Genomic DNA, 17,121 nt, shown 5'->3' on the forward strand with positions numbered 1-17,121 from the left:
ATTTAACGACTACGCTACGACAAAATAACGTAGTCGTAACAGAGTCGTAAACTATTACGACTACGATAAGACAGGGTTACGATTAACCAGCAGTTATATAGGCAGTTGTAAAGGAGTCGTTGTGTAGTCGTAACATTTGAAGACTCGGTTACGACGAATTTACGACTAACCATGATGTACAGTATTTTTGCTTGTTAGTCGTAAAGTAGTCGTAACATACTTGCTACTGATTTACAACTATTTGGCTACCATTCTATTATGCCTCATATTACATCTGTTTAGCGACTAATGTGTTGTGGAAAACAAATTTGTAAATGTTTTAAATTGAAATTGGTACCTGTTTCTCAAAATATTATGAAACCAATATTGTAAAATACAACAAAAACAAGATTGAGACAATAAAGTCATATTAACCGATGATTCATAATACAAACCAAAAGAGACAAATGCATACCAAGTTTCTCACAAGACAAATATATTGGTATACATATGGCTCAACAAAAGAGATAAGTTCAACAAAAGAGACAAGTTCAACAAAAGAGACGAGTTCAACAAAAGAGACAAGTTCTTGAGTTAGGTCTATGAAATTGGAGAGTGATAAGTTAACCTAAGAAGCATCCATGTTTGAAGTTGGAGAAGGATCCGGATTTGAAGGTGGAGCTGTTGTAAGAAGTGTGGTTGAGAGTGGCTCTGTGGTTGCTTCAGCTGATTGAGTCTTCAAAAAGTCCATAAAGGTCGGGTCAGTTTTGCGCAGGTACTTCTCCACTAAGGACAAGTGCTCTAGCTTGTCCTTCTGCTCAGCCACAGCTTGGAAATGTAGTGCTTCACGGGCAGCAAGCTCTGCATCACGAGCAGCAACCTCAACATCACGACGAGAATTATAAGCAGGCTGCTTTTCGATTTTACGTTGAGTTTCCTTCATTTGCTCTTGCAATGACTGAAACATTGCAGACTCTTGTCGTTGGTTTTCCTTGCCATTGAGAAGAGGTTGAAGAGTATGCTTAAGACTTCCAACTCCATACAGATTTCCTCTTGAATCTTTCTGAGTAGACTACGAAAACAAAGAGAAAAACACTATATAAAGAGGCTGTAGAAATCGAAAGATAATTCAATGTGGGTTGTGAAAAGTGATACTTTACCTGAATAAAGATGTGATATGCTCAAATTAATCCCTGGAGCTACTCTCTCAAACAAGAGATCACTGTAGTACTTAGGGGTCGAATCCACAGAGACTCAAGATCAAACACAATGGATTATGGAGTTTTGTTATTACGCTAAACAAGGTGGTTTAATTATTGAAAAATCAATGCAACTATTTAAATAAAAGTGTTGTAAAATCAGAATATCAAAAGGTTAGGCCTAGGGAATTTCTCCGGTAATTATGAAATATTAAATCAATAAATTAATTAAGGTTCAAACAATTAAAATCAGATCTAGAACTCTAAATTCTTGGTAAAATTAATCAGTTCTCACTGCAAATATTATCTAAATTTAAAATCAGAAAATCCAAATCTCTTTATAAAAATTCTAGGTTAAAAATCAGCTTTAAAAACAGGTTTAGATAAGTTCACAAAATTACTAAATCAAATCTCTTTGTAAAAAGTAATTTTGCTCATCAATGGTTTAATGAGGAAAACAATTATATTCTCATATCAATTTATTTCCCTAAGATAATAATTCTAAGTGATCAATCAAGAATTATTGAGAAGAACAACCAAGGATGAAGATCATAAAAGATAAAGAACCCTAAAAATCACAGATCTAATAAATCATAAAAACCCTGTGAAAAACCCTGAACCTAACAAGCAAACTACTGAGACATATTCAATGAAGAACAAGACATAATTCTGAATAACATGCAATAGATATCAAAAGTAAAAGAGGGAGTTTAGAAATCTTCTATCTACAAAAGAATTCAGATCCGTCTCTCCCCAAAAGCTCTCAATATCTCTCTCTCAAAAAGCTGCTAGAAAAATAACTTTCAGGGTTTCTAAAACCCCAAAAATTTTATATACATGTCCTAAAACACGTCAGGGACTTATGTTGCAATTGTGGAAAACTTCGGACAAAATTGTAAAACTTTCAAAACTTGGTTCTCTCGCCGGATAAACAGAGATGTCGATCGATGCTGCAGAGGTGTCGATCGACACCATTACTCTGGTACGATTTCAAGTCGATTTTCTTCTGTTAAATGCTCCAAAACGATCCAAATTGCTCCACTTCGCTCCATCCGTGCCAAAATCCTAGAAAACCTGTAAAGTCTCTAAAACAACCTAGAAAACAAATGAAAAGATTCAAAAAGTACACTTATATCATGGTTAAAAACCATAAAAACCATGATATATCAAATCCCCCAGACTTAGCATTTGCTTGCCCTCAAGCAAAGCAAAAACTTAGACCTGTGAAAAAGGTTTGAAAACACAGAAACTCATTTTCTCTCTAAGGTAATGCCATGATCATTAAAACCATAATTCATATGCTTAGCAAATAAATCCAAATCGAACCACCATGTACTTCTCCGTTGACATTCGTAGCATCCCAAATTCAAACCAAATTCCACTACTTCCTCCATTAAGCCTTCATCGGTGGGTCTCATCAATTAGATCAATGTCAAGAACCTTCTAGACTCATTCCCGTACTATACCATAACAAGCAAGATATAAATTTTTTTCAACATGTGGTATTCTTCCTCTCCCTCAGACTTATTCTATTCTTATCCTCCTTTGAGCTTTGTTTGCTGTTTTTTTACTGACTTCTCTTTTTTTTTTAATTAAAGGTGTAGGCGAATAATGGGGTCATCGGTAATTTACCTACCCCTCGCTTCCAAGCTTTGTGTGATCATTTGACTCAAGAGTAGAATAATGAGGTCACAGGTAATTTACCTACCTCTCTAAACTGATCAAAATCATCTAATCTTTTATTCTCTCATTTTTTTTAAACAAAGCTCTCAGGAATAATCTTTTCAACTTAAATAAAGGAGAGGAGTACCATTTTCTTTTGATATCTCACTTGTCAGGTACGAACAAGGAGTCAAGCTCTATGAACATGTGCAGAAGTTACCTCAGACTTTTATGGATTCTGTTGGAAATTTGGATGTCTTTGGTTTACTGGTCAGCCATTGGATTTTTCATTAGTTGGATTCTGGATTCAATCTGCAACATTAATCAGCCAAGGCAAAACACTAAAAAGAAAAATCATAGTCCCCAACAGAATTTTGAAAAATTTGACTCAATAAAAACAAAAATACGGTTTTGACACACTAAACACAAAAAATATGTTAGTAGTTAGTACTAACCTCCCCCAGACTTAAACGCCACTGTCCCCAATGTTTTCAAATAAGAGGAAAGTTAAAAGAAACAAAAATTAATGGAAAAATATATGAAAAATTTGAACAGTTCTCGGGTACCAAGTGGCGTCGACCGACACCATTTCAGTGTCGATCGACACTCATCACGAATGGTGTTTCTGGCTGTAACTCCTTGAAAATTTGCTGCAGTTAGATGTGGTGTTGAGTTGTTTGATCAATCCTTGGGTGTTAATGCTGTTAAGAAACACTCAAACACAAGTTAAAAGTAACATTATAGATAGATTAGTTCATAAATTTCATACAAAATCCAAATAAAAACTGACTCAAAGCAAGACTAAAAATGACTCAATCCTAAGAGATAAAAATGAAAAAGGATATGAAACCATGATCAATGTCTACTCATCATCAGAATCAGGACCGCCAGGAGATGGTGATCGGCTCCTGGTAGGACGAATGCAACCGCATTGAGACATTCGGGCCATGCCGTTCCAGATGGAACGCAAAGCAGAAAACCATATAGGCCTGATGAGCTCCCTGGGACATAGTAGCAGGATCCTCTGGTGGTTCTGGAAACTCATTTGGTGCGGTAGTGCCAGAGGATGATCCAAACTCAAAACCCCAGCAGGGTGAGTAGTAGGTGCTGAAGCAGCAGCAGACCGGGAAGCTCGGTGACGACAAGTAGGAGGATAAACAATGTAGTCATCAGCAGAAGGGAGAAAACGTAACTGCTCAGGATCACTACCAATGGTAGTAAGGTCAGGTCGCGGAAGGCGAATAAAGTGCTCCCCTGATCCATCAATAAACCTCCACAACAAACCTGGTTTCAGCCAATGTGCACTCTTCAAATACGTCTCATCCATGAGAACCCTCCTAGTGATAACACTGTAACCAGCAGTAGGGATACCTTTGTACTGAAGAATGGCGGTAATAAGGCTCCCCACACTCTCCTTCTTAGTGCTAGTACCCAGAAATGGCTTGGTCTGCAGATCAACCAAGTGGTTTGCCAAAACAGCCACAAAGTTTAGGCACATAGGGTCACGACGCTCAGGAATAGAAAGGGAAGGAATCAGGCTACCAAGTGCAACACTAAAAAAATATAGCTCTGCTGCTCTCATCTTCCCTGGTTCTATCTTACATTGAAAAGTGGTACCAAGGGCTCGAAGAATATACCTGAGCGCGGGATGGCGGACATCTGACTGAAGAGCCGATTTGGAATCATATTCTCCATTTCCTATGTAAGACCATAAAGTAGAGACATCCTCATAATGCTTGGGCAAAGCAACAGGCTGATACCAACGGACCCAACCAAAAACATCACAAATCTCAGCAAAAGTCATACTATAAGGCACTCCCTAATGACTCGCCGGCGGTCGCAGAGGCGGAGACGGAGGTGGACGGCAGCTGGATTGGGAAGAGGAAGAAGCTTCTCCGTCATTGGTTCTGGGCTTTTTCTTTGGTCCCATCACTGAGAAACCCTAAATTGACATTGGATCAGGGAAGAGAAGAGAAAACCGAGTGGATTAGAGCTTGGAATCACTCAAAACGGATAAGAATTGGGAAAGTTATGAGAATTTGAAGCATTGGTATCGGGTTTAGGTCGAATGGAAGAAGAAGAAGACGACTCAGATTTTCATTCTGGTGTTCCTTGGTTTTAAGGGTGTCGACCGACACCCATAAGTGGTGTCGGTCGATGCTGATTCATTTGGTCCGGCCCAGTTGCAATTTGTAGGCCCAATTTTCTGAAATCAAATTCTAAAACCCATTAACCCTTCTGTCCTTCTGCGAACCGATAACGGTGTTGACCAACACCTAGGTGGCGTCGGTCGATGCTCTGCCTTGATCAGTGATATCCGAAACATTTTCATCTGTTTATTTTTTCTGAAACAAATAAAACTCAAAACCAAAAATCAATATGTTAGTAAGCCTAAAATAAAATTGAAAAATAAATAGTTCCTACCAGTGGGTTGCCTCCCACTCAGCGCTTATTTTAAGTCATTAGCTTGACTTGGCAATAGATTAGGCGGAGGGTGCTTCGTCCAAACGCATAATGTGTCCGTCTGGTATCTCGGCGCCCAATAATGTTTCACCCTTTGACCATTACTAGTGAACATATCTCCCTTGGAATTTAGCAACACAATGGCTCCATATGGTCTAACTTTTTGGACAGTAAAAGGACCAGACCAACGGGAACGGAGTTTACCTAAGAACAGCTTCAAATAAGAATTATAGAGGAGTACATGGTCATTAGGCTGAAAATGTCTGGAGATGATCTTCTTATCATGATAAGCTTGGTTCTCTCCTTATACAGCTTTGAATTCTCAAATGCATGAAATCTCAGCTCATCCAACTCATTAAGCTACACTAACCCTCTCTCTAAAGCTGTCTTAGCATCAAAATTCATCAACTTAACTGCCCAAGCTGTCTTATGCTCTAACTCCACTGGAAGATGACATGCTTTCCCATAAAGTAAATGAAAAAGTGTAGTGCCAAGTGGTGTTTTATAAGCAGTTTTATATGCCCAAAGTGCATCATCAAGCTTCATAGCACAATCCTTCCTTGTAACACCAACTGTTTTCTCAAGAATCCCCTTAATCTGCCTATTGGAAACCTCTACTTGCCCACTAGTCTGAGGGTGATATGGAGTAGCCACTCTATGTTGAACCCCATACTTTTTCAGAAGCTTGTCAAACACTTTATTAATAAAGTGTTTACCTCCATCACTGATAACAATTTGAGGCACTCCAAACCCTGGAAAGATGATGGTCTTAAACAGCTTAAGAACCACAGAAAAATCATTCTTCGGACAGGCAATCGCTTCAACCCACTTGGAGACATAATCAACAGCAACCAGGATGTAGTTGTTCTTATAAGAAGATGGAAACAGTCTCATAAATTCAATTCCCCAACAATCAAACACTTCAACCTCAAGAATGAAGTTTTGTGGCATCTCATTCCGTTTACTGATTTGGCCCTTTCGCTGACAGGCATCGCATCTTGAGACAAACTCATGAACGTCTTTGAACATCATTGGCCACCAAAAACCTGCTTGGAGAACCTTGGACACTGTCTTGAATGTAGCAAAATATCCTGCATAGTCAGATCCATGACAATGAAACAAAATGTGAGGTACCTCCATCTCTGCTAAACATCTTCTGTAAACTCCATCACTGCAATGCTTATACAAGCAAGGTTCATCCCAATAGTATCTCCTAAGCTCTCTCACGAACCTCTTCTTGTTATAGCCGGTGAATTTGTCTGGTTCTACCTCTGCAGCAAGGTAATTGGCAATATCAGCATACCAAAGTTGATTGGAGCTAGCCACAACAGCTAAATCTCCATCATACAACCAATCTGTCTCGGTGAAACATGGGTGTCGAACGATGCCAGTGTGGTGTCGATCGACACCGTTTGCATCCGAGGACAGACACTCTGTTTCATCAGTCCGAAACCATGTATCCACAAAATAAACATGTTCCTCAGGCAAACAGTCTTGTATTGGGATATCATCATCAATTCTAATCCTGGACAAGTGCTCAGCAACACCATTCTCAACTCCTTTCTTATCCCTCACTACAATGTCAAACTCTTGTAGAAGAATAATCCATCTCAAAAGTCTAGGCTTTGCATCCTTCTTCTGCATCGAATACTTTAAAGCAGCATGATCAGTATAAACAATGACTTTTGAACCAACTAGATAAGCCGAAACTTTTGAAAAGCAAACACAACTGCCAACAACTCCTTCTCTGTTGTTGCATAATTTCTTTGTGCATCATCAAGTGTTCTGCTTGCATAGTAAATTGCATGAAGCTTCTTGTCTCTTCTTTGTCCCAGCACTGCTCTCACTGTAAAGTCACTAGCATTACACATAACCTCAAATGGTAGATCCCAATCTGGTGGCTGAACAATAAAAGCACTCACAAGCTCTTGCTTAATCCCTTCAAAGGCTATCTTGCACTCATCAGTGAATTCAAACTTGACATCTTTGCACAACAAAGCAGAAAGTGGTCTAGCTATCTTGCTAAAATCCTTAATGAATCGCCTATAGAACCCTGCATGCCCAAGAAAACTCCTCACTGCCTTCACATTCTCTGGCATTTGAAGACTTGTCATCACCTCTATCTTTGCGTGGTCAACCTCTATTCCAGCCTCTGAAACCCTATGACTAAGTACTATGCCATCTCTAACCATAAAGTGACATTTCTCCCAATTTAGCACTAAATGATTTTCTTCACACCTTGCCAACACCTTGCATAAATTGTCTAAACAATTCTTGAATGATGACCCATAAACTGAAAAATCATCCATGAATACCTCCATATAGTCTTCAATCATATCAATAAAGATAGACATTATGCATCTTTGAAATGTCGTAGGAGCATTACAGAGACCAAAAGACATTTTTCGGTAAGCAAAGGTACCATATGGTCAAGTGAAAGTGGTATTCTCTTGATCATCAGGATGAATCGGAATTTGAAAGAACCCGGAATAGCCATCCAAAAAGCAGTAGTATGGATGATTGGCTAACCTCTCAAGCATTTGGTCAATGAAGGGCAGCGGAAAGTGATCTTTTCGGGTTGCAGCATTCAGAATCTTGTAGTCTATGCACATCCGATGGCCAGTAATCGTTCTTTTTGGAATCAGCTCATCCTTACCATTCTTCACTACTGTGACACCACCTTTCTTAGTAACAACATGCACCGAACTAACCCAATTGCTGACAGAAATCGGATAAATGATCCCGACATTCAGCAATTTCATGATCTCCTTCTTAACAACATCTTGCAAATTTGGATTCAACCTCCTCTGATGCTCAATAGATGTCTTAGCTCTTTCCTCAAGATGAATCCTATGCATACACAAGTCGGGAGAAATTCCTGCAATATCATCAAGAGAATAGCCAAGAGCTTTGCGAACCTTACGCAGCTTGCTTAGCAGTTTAGTGAGCTCTGCGTTGTTTAAAGTAGCATTAACAATAACATGATAAGAAGAATTTTCACCCAAGAATGCATACCTTACACCAGCAGGAAGTGGTTTGAGATCAAGTTTTGGAGCTTTCTCAAGGCTCTAATCTGAAAATTTTTAGCTTGTGAAGAAGTACTAACCAATTCTTCTTGTGCAACCAGCTTCTTCACTTGCCCATTAGCATCAAGTAGCTTGACATACCCAGCAGCAATGTCATCTAGATGTCAACTTCTTCAACAGAAACAACCAATGCTCTCTCAAGTGGGTCCTCAGGATGCAGCTCCTTGAATGCCTCTTCAGCAAGATTAGACAAGGTGTCTACATATAATGTCTGACCATCAATGGTTGGCCTCTTGACCAGCTTGTCCATATCAAAACGCATTGGCAGATCACCAATATTTAGCCCAATATGTCCCCTCTTGACATCAATTATAACTCTAGCAGTGGCTAACAATGATCTTCCAAGGATAAGAGGGTCCTTAGGTTCTTCTTCATAGTTGAGTACCACAAAATCAGTTGGTATCAAGAATTCACCAATCTTAATTGGGACATCTTCAAGAACACCATCACGAATACAAATTGACCGATTCGCAAGGATTAGAGTTATCTTGGTAGGCTTGAAGTCTGTCATTCCCAGGCTGAGAGCTACTGATCTTGGCATTAAGTTAACACTAGAACCAAGATCACACAAAGATCTAGCAAATCTGTCAGTGAAGATAGTACAATCAAGAACAAAACTACCTGGATCAGGAAGCTTTTCTGGAATCTTGTTCTGGATAATAGCACTGACTTGAGCTGATATCATCATGACTCCTTGCTCAGCATTCAAATCCTTGGTTACCATCCTCTTGACATATCTCCTAAGCATTGGAGAAGTCCTAACAACATCAATCAAAGGTAGCTCAACAATAAGCTTGTCCATCATTGCTCTGCATTTAGCATCATCTAGCTCTTGTTTGGACTTCCTTGGTTTCTTGGGGAAAGGAACCTTGGGTTTGTACACTCTCTCAGCAATTGGAGTGGAAGATGTGACATTCAGAGTTTCTGTCCGTGGTTGGTGTCGATCGACACCCAGGTGGTGTCGGTCGACGCCATCTGTTGGGGTTTTGTCCGAAGCTTCGGATGGTAAGGGTGTCGACCGATGCTCAGTAGTGTCAGTCGACACTGGCTCAGCAAAGACATCCTCATCATCTTCTACATCAATCAACTCCTGTAAATTATCAGTTTGAATCTTCTGGGGTGTAGGATGGAGTTGTTTACCGCTTCTCAAAGTCACTGCATTGCATGAATGCTTGGGATTTAATTCAGTTATCCCAGGGAGCAATCCCTCTTGCCTCTTGACGGATCCAACGGTTTGTGCAACCTGACTCTCCAACTTCTTGACATGAATGTTCAAAGCTTAAAATTTCCCATTAAGCTCAGTGTAGACATTGTCAAGTTTTCCATTGAAGGTTACTGTCATTTGCTCCTGTCCTTGCAAAAGCTGCTCAAGCATAGCTTCCATCTTACTACTTTTAGCTGTTTTTGGAGGAGGGGACTGATATGAGTTATTGCCATAGGTCCTTGTGTACCCACTGCTTTGTTGTTGCTTCTGATAGTCAGACATGGGTACGAAACTAGAAGAATTGCCCTGAAAGTTACTGCGCTGGCTGTTTCCACTGTAAGGCCTGCTGCCTTGCTGATTTCCAAACCGCTGACCTTGATTGCCATAGGAATAGTTCACATCCTCTTCCTCTTGGTTTCCTTGAGCAGGTTCTGGCTCATATGTCTCAACTTCAGCAGCAAAATGAACAGATTTCTTACCCACAAGGAGATTGTGCACTGAATCCAGCTTAGCATTAACAGAAGCTAGCTGGTTTGCATCAAATCCACCATGTAATCTCTTTCTTTCAGCATCAGCTCTCTTAGTACTGTTACTGGAGGCTAGTTTCTCAATCAAGTTCTCAGCTTCATCTGGATATCTTGTCTTGAAGTTTCCATGGCTTGCAACATCCAAGGCTAGCTGATATTCCCAGTCAATCCCTCTAAAAAAGATACTTAGAAATTGCATTCTTGAGAAGCCATGGTGTGGACAGTCCCTTTGATAGGCTTTGAATCTCACCGAAGCTGCCTTGAAAGCTTCATCAGGTCTTTGCTTGAAGGAGGACAGCTTGACTCTCAACTCATCAGACATAGCATCATCATAAAAGTAACTAAGGAAAGCCACCTTAATTTGTTGCCAAGATGTCAAAGATCCTGCTGGCAACTGTTTTAACCATTGAGATGCTTCTCCTGCAAGTGAATATGGGAAGACCTTGCAGTAGATGTAGTCTTCAGTCACACCATTGGCTTTGATGCTAGTCACTAGGTCTTCAAAGTATTAATATGATCCAGAGCTTTCTGATTTGGCAGGTTGGAGAAGGGTCTCTGTCCAACTAGTTGGAAGTATGCAGGCTTCAGCTCAAAGTCATTCCTTGGGAATGGAGGTAGAACAATTGCAGAGCGGTTTTCATACATCAAATCAGCTCATTTGAAGTCTGCAATAGTCCTGATCAGATCCCGGTTTTGATCCTGTCTTCGAACCGGGTTCTGGACGTAGTTGGCAGCTCCACGTCCGTCTGCTGCAGGTGGGTGTCGATCGACACCCTGTTGACGTTGGTCGACACCCTGTTGGCGTCGGTCGACACCCTGTTTGCGTCGGTCGACACTATCGACCTCCCCGTCAACAACAGCTTGCTCGTTGACAACAACAGCTTCAGCAATCACATTGCCTTTTGCATCAAGCTTTTGGCCCTGCTCATTGCGCAAGTGACCCTCTTGATACCTCAAAGCACCGTCCTCATCACGAATCAAAATGATTGTGTTAACCATCTTTAAGGATTTGGCTGCTTTTCTGTTCTCACGCTCAAGTTTTCCCGACTTTTGGTTTGAAAGCTTCACAGTAGGACCAATCTTGTTGCTCCTTGTGTTAGGCTTATTAGGCATGTACCTGAAACACCAAAGAGAAGAAAAACAAAAACGTGTAAGTAGAAAATAAAAAGAAAAGTTTAGACAAAATTAAAAACTCAAATATAATGGTAGATCAAAGAGACCCTGGCAACGACGCCAAAATTTGATATGCTCAAATTAATCCATGGAGCTACTCTCTCAAACAAGAGATCACTGTAGTACTTAGGGGTCGAATCCACAGAGACTCAAGATCAAACACAATGGATTATGGAGTTTTGTTATTATTCTAAACAAGGTGGTTTAATTATTGAAAAAGCAACACAACTATTTAAATAAAAGTGTTGTGAAATCAGAAAATCAAAAGGTTAGGCCTAGGTGATCAATAAAGAATTATTGAGAAGAACAACCAAGGATGAAGATCATAAAAGATAAAGAACCCTAAAAATCATAGATCTAATAAATCATAAAAACCATGTGAAAAACCCTGAACCTAAGAAGCAAACTACTGAGACATATTCAATGAAGAACAAGACATAATTTTGAATAACATGCAATATATATCAAAAGTAAAAGAGGGAGTTTAGAAATCTTTTCTCTACAAAAGAAATCAGATCCATCTCTCCCCAAAAGCTCTCAATATCTTTCTCTCAAAAATCTGCTAGAAAAATAACTTTCAGGGTTTCTAAAACCCCAAAAACTATATATACATGTCCTAAAACACGTCAAGGACATATTTTGCAATTGTGAAAAACTTCGGGCAAAATTGTAAAACTTCCAAAACTTGGTTCTCTCGTCGGATAAACAGGGGTGTTGATCGATGCTGCAGAGGTGTAGATCGACACCATTACTCTGGTACGACTTCAAGTCGATTTTCTTCTGTTAAATGCTCCAAAACGATCCAAATTGCTCCACTTTGCTCCATCCGTGCCAAAATCCTAGAAAACCTGTAAAGACTCTAAAACAACCTAGAAAACAAATGAAAAGATTCAAAAAGCACACTTATATCATGGTTAAAAACCATAAAAACCATGATATATCAAGATGCTTGTGTAATCATCTGATGTGAGCTCTGGAGGCTGTGAAGTATGTTCCCCAAGGTCGGACAACTTCTGCTGCAAGTTCTTCTCATAATTGAGAGAGATTTGATCCGCCTTCCGGTCAACATAAGTACCATCCGGCTTGGTATGCGTCTTAATAAAAACCTCACCAAGACTCACCGGTCTTCCCAATTCCGTTTCTTGCAACATTACAAGAGAAGCAAGGGTTATGAAATCATTTAAAGCTCCAAATGTAAAGAAAAACAAAATTTATGGGTATATAAAAGTTAATAACCATTTCGGTATGGATTTGTTGATAAGACTTTGGCCCTGATAAGTGGACATGAGGACCAAGACCACCACGATCAGACAAACCAGCTTTAGAGTAGGTGAGACTCCTTTGTTGTGCTTCTTTAGTCTCCCAATACTCAACCATTGTTCGCCAAATAGTATCTCTGATCCATGTTCGTCGCTCCCCACTCATCTTGACATTGCTAATCATGTCTTTCATCCGGCGTTGGCAGATGAGCTCGAAAAACTGTTGAACTTGCTTCTTCTGCCAAAGTGAAGGGTGGGAAAGGAGCTTTACCATCACTATCAATATGTAACTGTGGCCGAGAACAGAATTTTTGTATATCCAATCTTGACATGATGTTGTCTTTTGATTTACCCTTCACACTCATAAGAGTATACATGATGTTATCCAAAAAGTTATTCTCTGTATGCATCACATCAATATTGTGTCAAAGATTGAGGTCCCTCCAGTAAGGCAGCTCCCATAATATGCTTAACTTATGCCATTTGTGTTGCTTCCCATAGCCAACAGTCTTCTTTTCATGACCATTTCTACCAACGTCCTTGGTTTTTGCTGGTTTTACTTCAGCCAAACGCTCGTAATAAACTTGCTCACCGGTCAATGACTGAGGTGGATACTCTCTCGAAGCATCTTTTCCCTTGAGGAAGTCTTTCTTATTCCTCCTTCATGGATGACCGTGAGGAAGAAATCTTTGATGACAATCAAACCAACATGTCTTCCTTCCGTTAGGGAGATAAAACAACTTTGTATCTTCCATGCAAACTGGACAAGACAATTTACCATGGGTTGTCCATCCTGATAACATGCCATACGCCGGAAAGTCACTTATCGTCCACATTAGCGCTGCTTTTAGATTAAAATTTTCACTCAAGGACACATCATATGCATCGAATCTAGTAGACCACAACTCTTTTAACTCCTCAATCAAAGGTTGGAGGAAGATATTCAGACTAGCTCACGGATGATTTAGCCCAGAATTCAAAATGGTAAGAAACAAGAACTCTTCATTCATGCACATACCAGGGGGTAGATTGTATGGAGTCAAGATCACAGGACACAATGAATGATTAAAAGACATGCCAAACGAATTGAACCCATCAGTGCATAATCCAAGATAAACGTTACGGGGATTTTTTGCAAATCGAGGATTTTGTTCTTGAAAATATTTCCACTCCGCCGCATCTAAAGGATGACACATTTCTCCTTCCTTTGATTTGTGCTCAGTATGTCATCTCATTGCCGCCGCAGACTTGTGGCTCTGGTACATCCTCTTCAATCTATTAGCAATAGGTAGATACCACATACGACTATATGGTACTTTGGTTCTATGTCGGGGATCCTTAGGCTTCCATCTTTGAGCACCAGAAAACAGACAAGTCTTTTCCTTTTCGTCATCTTTCCAGAAGATCATACAATTGTTAATACAAACATCAATTGTATAATACGGGAGACCTAAATTGCGCATTAATTTTTCCGTCTCGTAATATGAACCGATTGCCTGGTTTCCTTCTAGTAAATACTCATTCAACATTACGCACACCGAATCCACTAACTTTTCACTCATATTATACTCCACCTTATTTTGCATGACTCGAGCAGCTAACAATAATTGTGAGTGACCTTCACGGCAACCATCGTACAAAGGATTTTTTTGCGCCTTCTAACAAGTCATAGAATTTCTTTGAATGATTACGTATTGGTTCTTCTACATTTTGAGAACTACCCTCATGATAGTTATCATCTAAACCCACATTATAACGAAATGCATCATTCACCATATCGACATATGGATTTTCTACTACATTACCCACATCTACATTATCCACTTCTTGATCACTACCAACATAACTTGTTCCTATATCCATATTGATTTCTTCCCCATGTTTATACCATATATAATAATCAGGCATAAATCCATTGCTAAAAAGATGAGTCCAAATTCTTTTTTCTGACATAAAATTTTCGTTCTTACAATGACTACAAGGACAGTGGAACATACCCCCATTATTCTGTGCTAGAGATTGACTATTTGCAAATGCTTGATTGCTCCACCCCCGTTGTAAACTCCGCCGAAAAATTGCCCGTCACTTCATTGAACCTCTTATACATCCACTCTCGAGAATTACTATAATTGTAATTCCCAGACATTATATAAGAATAATCAAAAAGATTTTTTTTTCCTTTGCACAAATGTGTTTGTTTTGAACGAGTGAGGAGAGAAGAAGTGGTGAAGCTGGTATATATAGAGCCAATTTTGGCGACTACCAAGCGACTAATCAAAATCAGTCGCATAATACAAGTATACCAACCCCCACACCAATCCCCAAACAAAATAAACGTGATTTTTAATACCGGCATTTTACTACTACTATACGACTACGTTACGACCCGCTAAAAGTGTCGCGTAGTAGTCGCCAAATGACGACTACTAAGCGACAACCTGTACGACCCGCCGGAATTGTCGCATAATAGTCGCCGAATTGGTGACTTGAATGCGTCTACCGAATTAGTCGTAAATGAGGGACTATATAACGACAAGGCTTTGACTGCCTTTATAATTCTATATATGAGTCGTAAGGTAGTCGTTAAATTGCGACTATTTTGACGACTACATGATGTTGTCGCAATTTAGCGACTACGTTACGATCATTTTTATTTAGTCGTAACGTAGTGACTATATAGTCGCTAAATTTAGCAACTGAATAATAGTCGTAAAATGTAGTCGGAAATGGCCGATTGTCTTGTAGTGTTATTCTGGCTAGAACATACAACATTCTCTTTTCTAACAAACATTCACAGACAAAAATTAATATTTTTGAAAGAAATAATTTAAATATATTATTTACTTATATATATTTGTTGTCAAACATATGATTCAAGAAAGTTTTTCTTATGCACTGTACCGTGACATGATTTTTGTAACTATTCCTCCCTTGATATACTATCTTGTAGTTTGAAACATGATGTTTTGTGTGATGGATGATGATAGAGATGAATGATGGATGAACAAGTGGATGCAAGGTGTTTCAATTACCCTCATGTAGTTGTAGCATAAAGGATGTCAAACCATAATGAGTGTGATGCAAGCAATCAGGATGTGAATACTTATCTAAGTCAAGCCAATATGATGAATGATTTTTACTAACAACCTAATGATAATTATGAAATGCAGAATGTAAAGCTACTAATACAAGATACTAAATGCAAAGTAAACAATAAAACAAAGTAGTAATGATACTAAACAGAAACATAAATTATACTAATGCAAGACAAGTAATGAAACAGGATTAAACAGAAATGAAATGGATGCAACAGAAATGAAACTAGAATGAAACAGGAAATGACACAGATATGATGCAGAACATAAACAAGAACTCTGGGATGAGCTCGAGCAAGCACTCGATCGGATGTGCGATCGAGTGGGTGGTCGAGTTGACAAGCGAATGAACAGAAACATAGCAAACAATGAAAACAGAGCAAACATCAAGCAATTAACACTACTCAGACAGGGAAATCAATAAACAAAGAAAGATCCTAAGGATGGATTCATGGGATGGACTCAAGCTATGGTTATCTAAATTGGTCAACAAACCTCAATCAACAATGAGCTATCTCTAGACAATGATCTTCTAATACATGTTAATCCATTCTCATGACAATAACAATCAAGTCAAGATACTTCTTAGACCTAGTTCTCAGTAGCTATTACATATCAAAGCAGGCATTAAACAACCAGATCATCAAAGTCAAAAATCATAGTAAACATCTGATCTCTTAGCATGCTTCATGATAATCTCTAGTATTAGCCTTATCTAACAACTTAGACATTGGTGTGATGCTAAGAAACTTAAGATCTACCCTTACCCTCTCAGTATAAGAATAGCATAGAGTGTATCTAACCCAGAAGAGATATTAAGCAATCAATCTTGACCAATCTAAACAACCATAACCCTTATCCATCCTAATTCATCCTCAAGATCCTAAACCACTACTCACAATCACAAAACATGATGAACAAAGTCATAAACCCAGAAATCAATGAAACTTGCATTATTAGAAAGATGAGATGAAGATCTACAATATTGAAGAAGAAATCAAATTCAAATTCTTAATACTTAGAAAGTTATGAAACCAACAAGTATCAAATATTTCTTAGAAATATGCAAAAGTGGCTAGAGAATCTAAAACAAAAGAAAAAAATAAAGTAGATAATACCCAAAAGGGGTAAATACTAGGTTTATAGATTTTATCTAAAAGTGGCTCTCCTCTCTTTTTTTTTTGTGGCTGCAGGGTACAAGCCTTTATATAGGAGAGAGGGAGAAACCCTAAAAGTAGCTAGAAGACAAAATGGAGGGTCGTCGGTCAACTCGACCAGGTGCTCGGTCGAGTGCTTGGTCGAGTGGCCTCTTCTTCTGGTTCTTCCAGCCGGTCGAGTCCTTCTCCGCATACCGTCGAGTATTTGGTCGAGTGGGCGGTCGAGTGGGCGGTCGAGTGGACGTGGGCGGTCGAGTGGACGTGGGCGGTCGAGTGGACTTCCGAGCTTGGTTTCTTTTGCTCTAACTCCTTGATCT

At 39.3% G+C, this 17,121-nt stretch overlaps 1 protein-coding gene across 1 annotated transcript; it reads right to left on the reverse strand.

The window, feature by feature from the left end:
- Positions 1 to 607: 607 nt before the first annotated feature.
- On the reverse strand, positions 608 to 12,670 carry LOC147935226 (uncharacterized). Its single transcript, XM_087472910.1, has 5 exons — positions 12,530 to 12,670; positions 12,241 to 12,435; positions 1,140 to 1,151; positions 874 to 1,051; positions 608 to 840 (listed from the first exon to the last, which is right to left on the reverse strand). The coding sequence occupies exons 1-5, from the start codon at positions 12,668 to 12,670 to the stop codon at positions 608 to 610; spliced, it is 759 nt and encodes a 252-aa protein (XP_087329036.1).
- Positions 12,671 to 17,121: the final 4,451 nt, after the last annotated feature.

Source organism: Camelina sativa, chromosome 11, assembly GCF_030686135.1.
Source record: "Camelina sativa cultivar CO46 ecotype springtype chromosome 11, ASM3068613v1".
In the NCBI taxonomy this organism is placed as follows: domain Eukaryota; kingdom Viridiplantae; phylum Streptophyta; class Magnoliopsida; order Brassicales; family Brassicaceae; genus Camelina; species Camelina sativa.

Bases quoted from the DNA above. Each gene is read 5' to 3' on its own strand.
- LOC147935226 (XM_087472910.1), bottom strand. From the start codon at position 12,670: ATGGTTGAGTATTGGGAGACTAAAGAAGCACAACAAAGGAGTCTCACC. The intron at 12,436-12,529 runs GTTATTAACTTT...GTAATGTTGCAA, and splicing joins AACAAATCCATACCGAAATG to GAAACGGAATTGGGAAGACC. The intron at 841-873 runs GTCGTGATGTTG...CTCGTGATGCAG, and splicing joins GCAGCCTGCTTATAATTCTC to AGCTTGCTGCCCGTGAAGCA.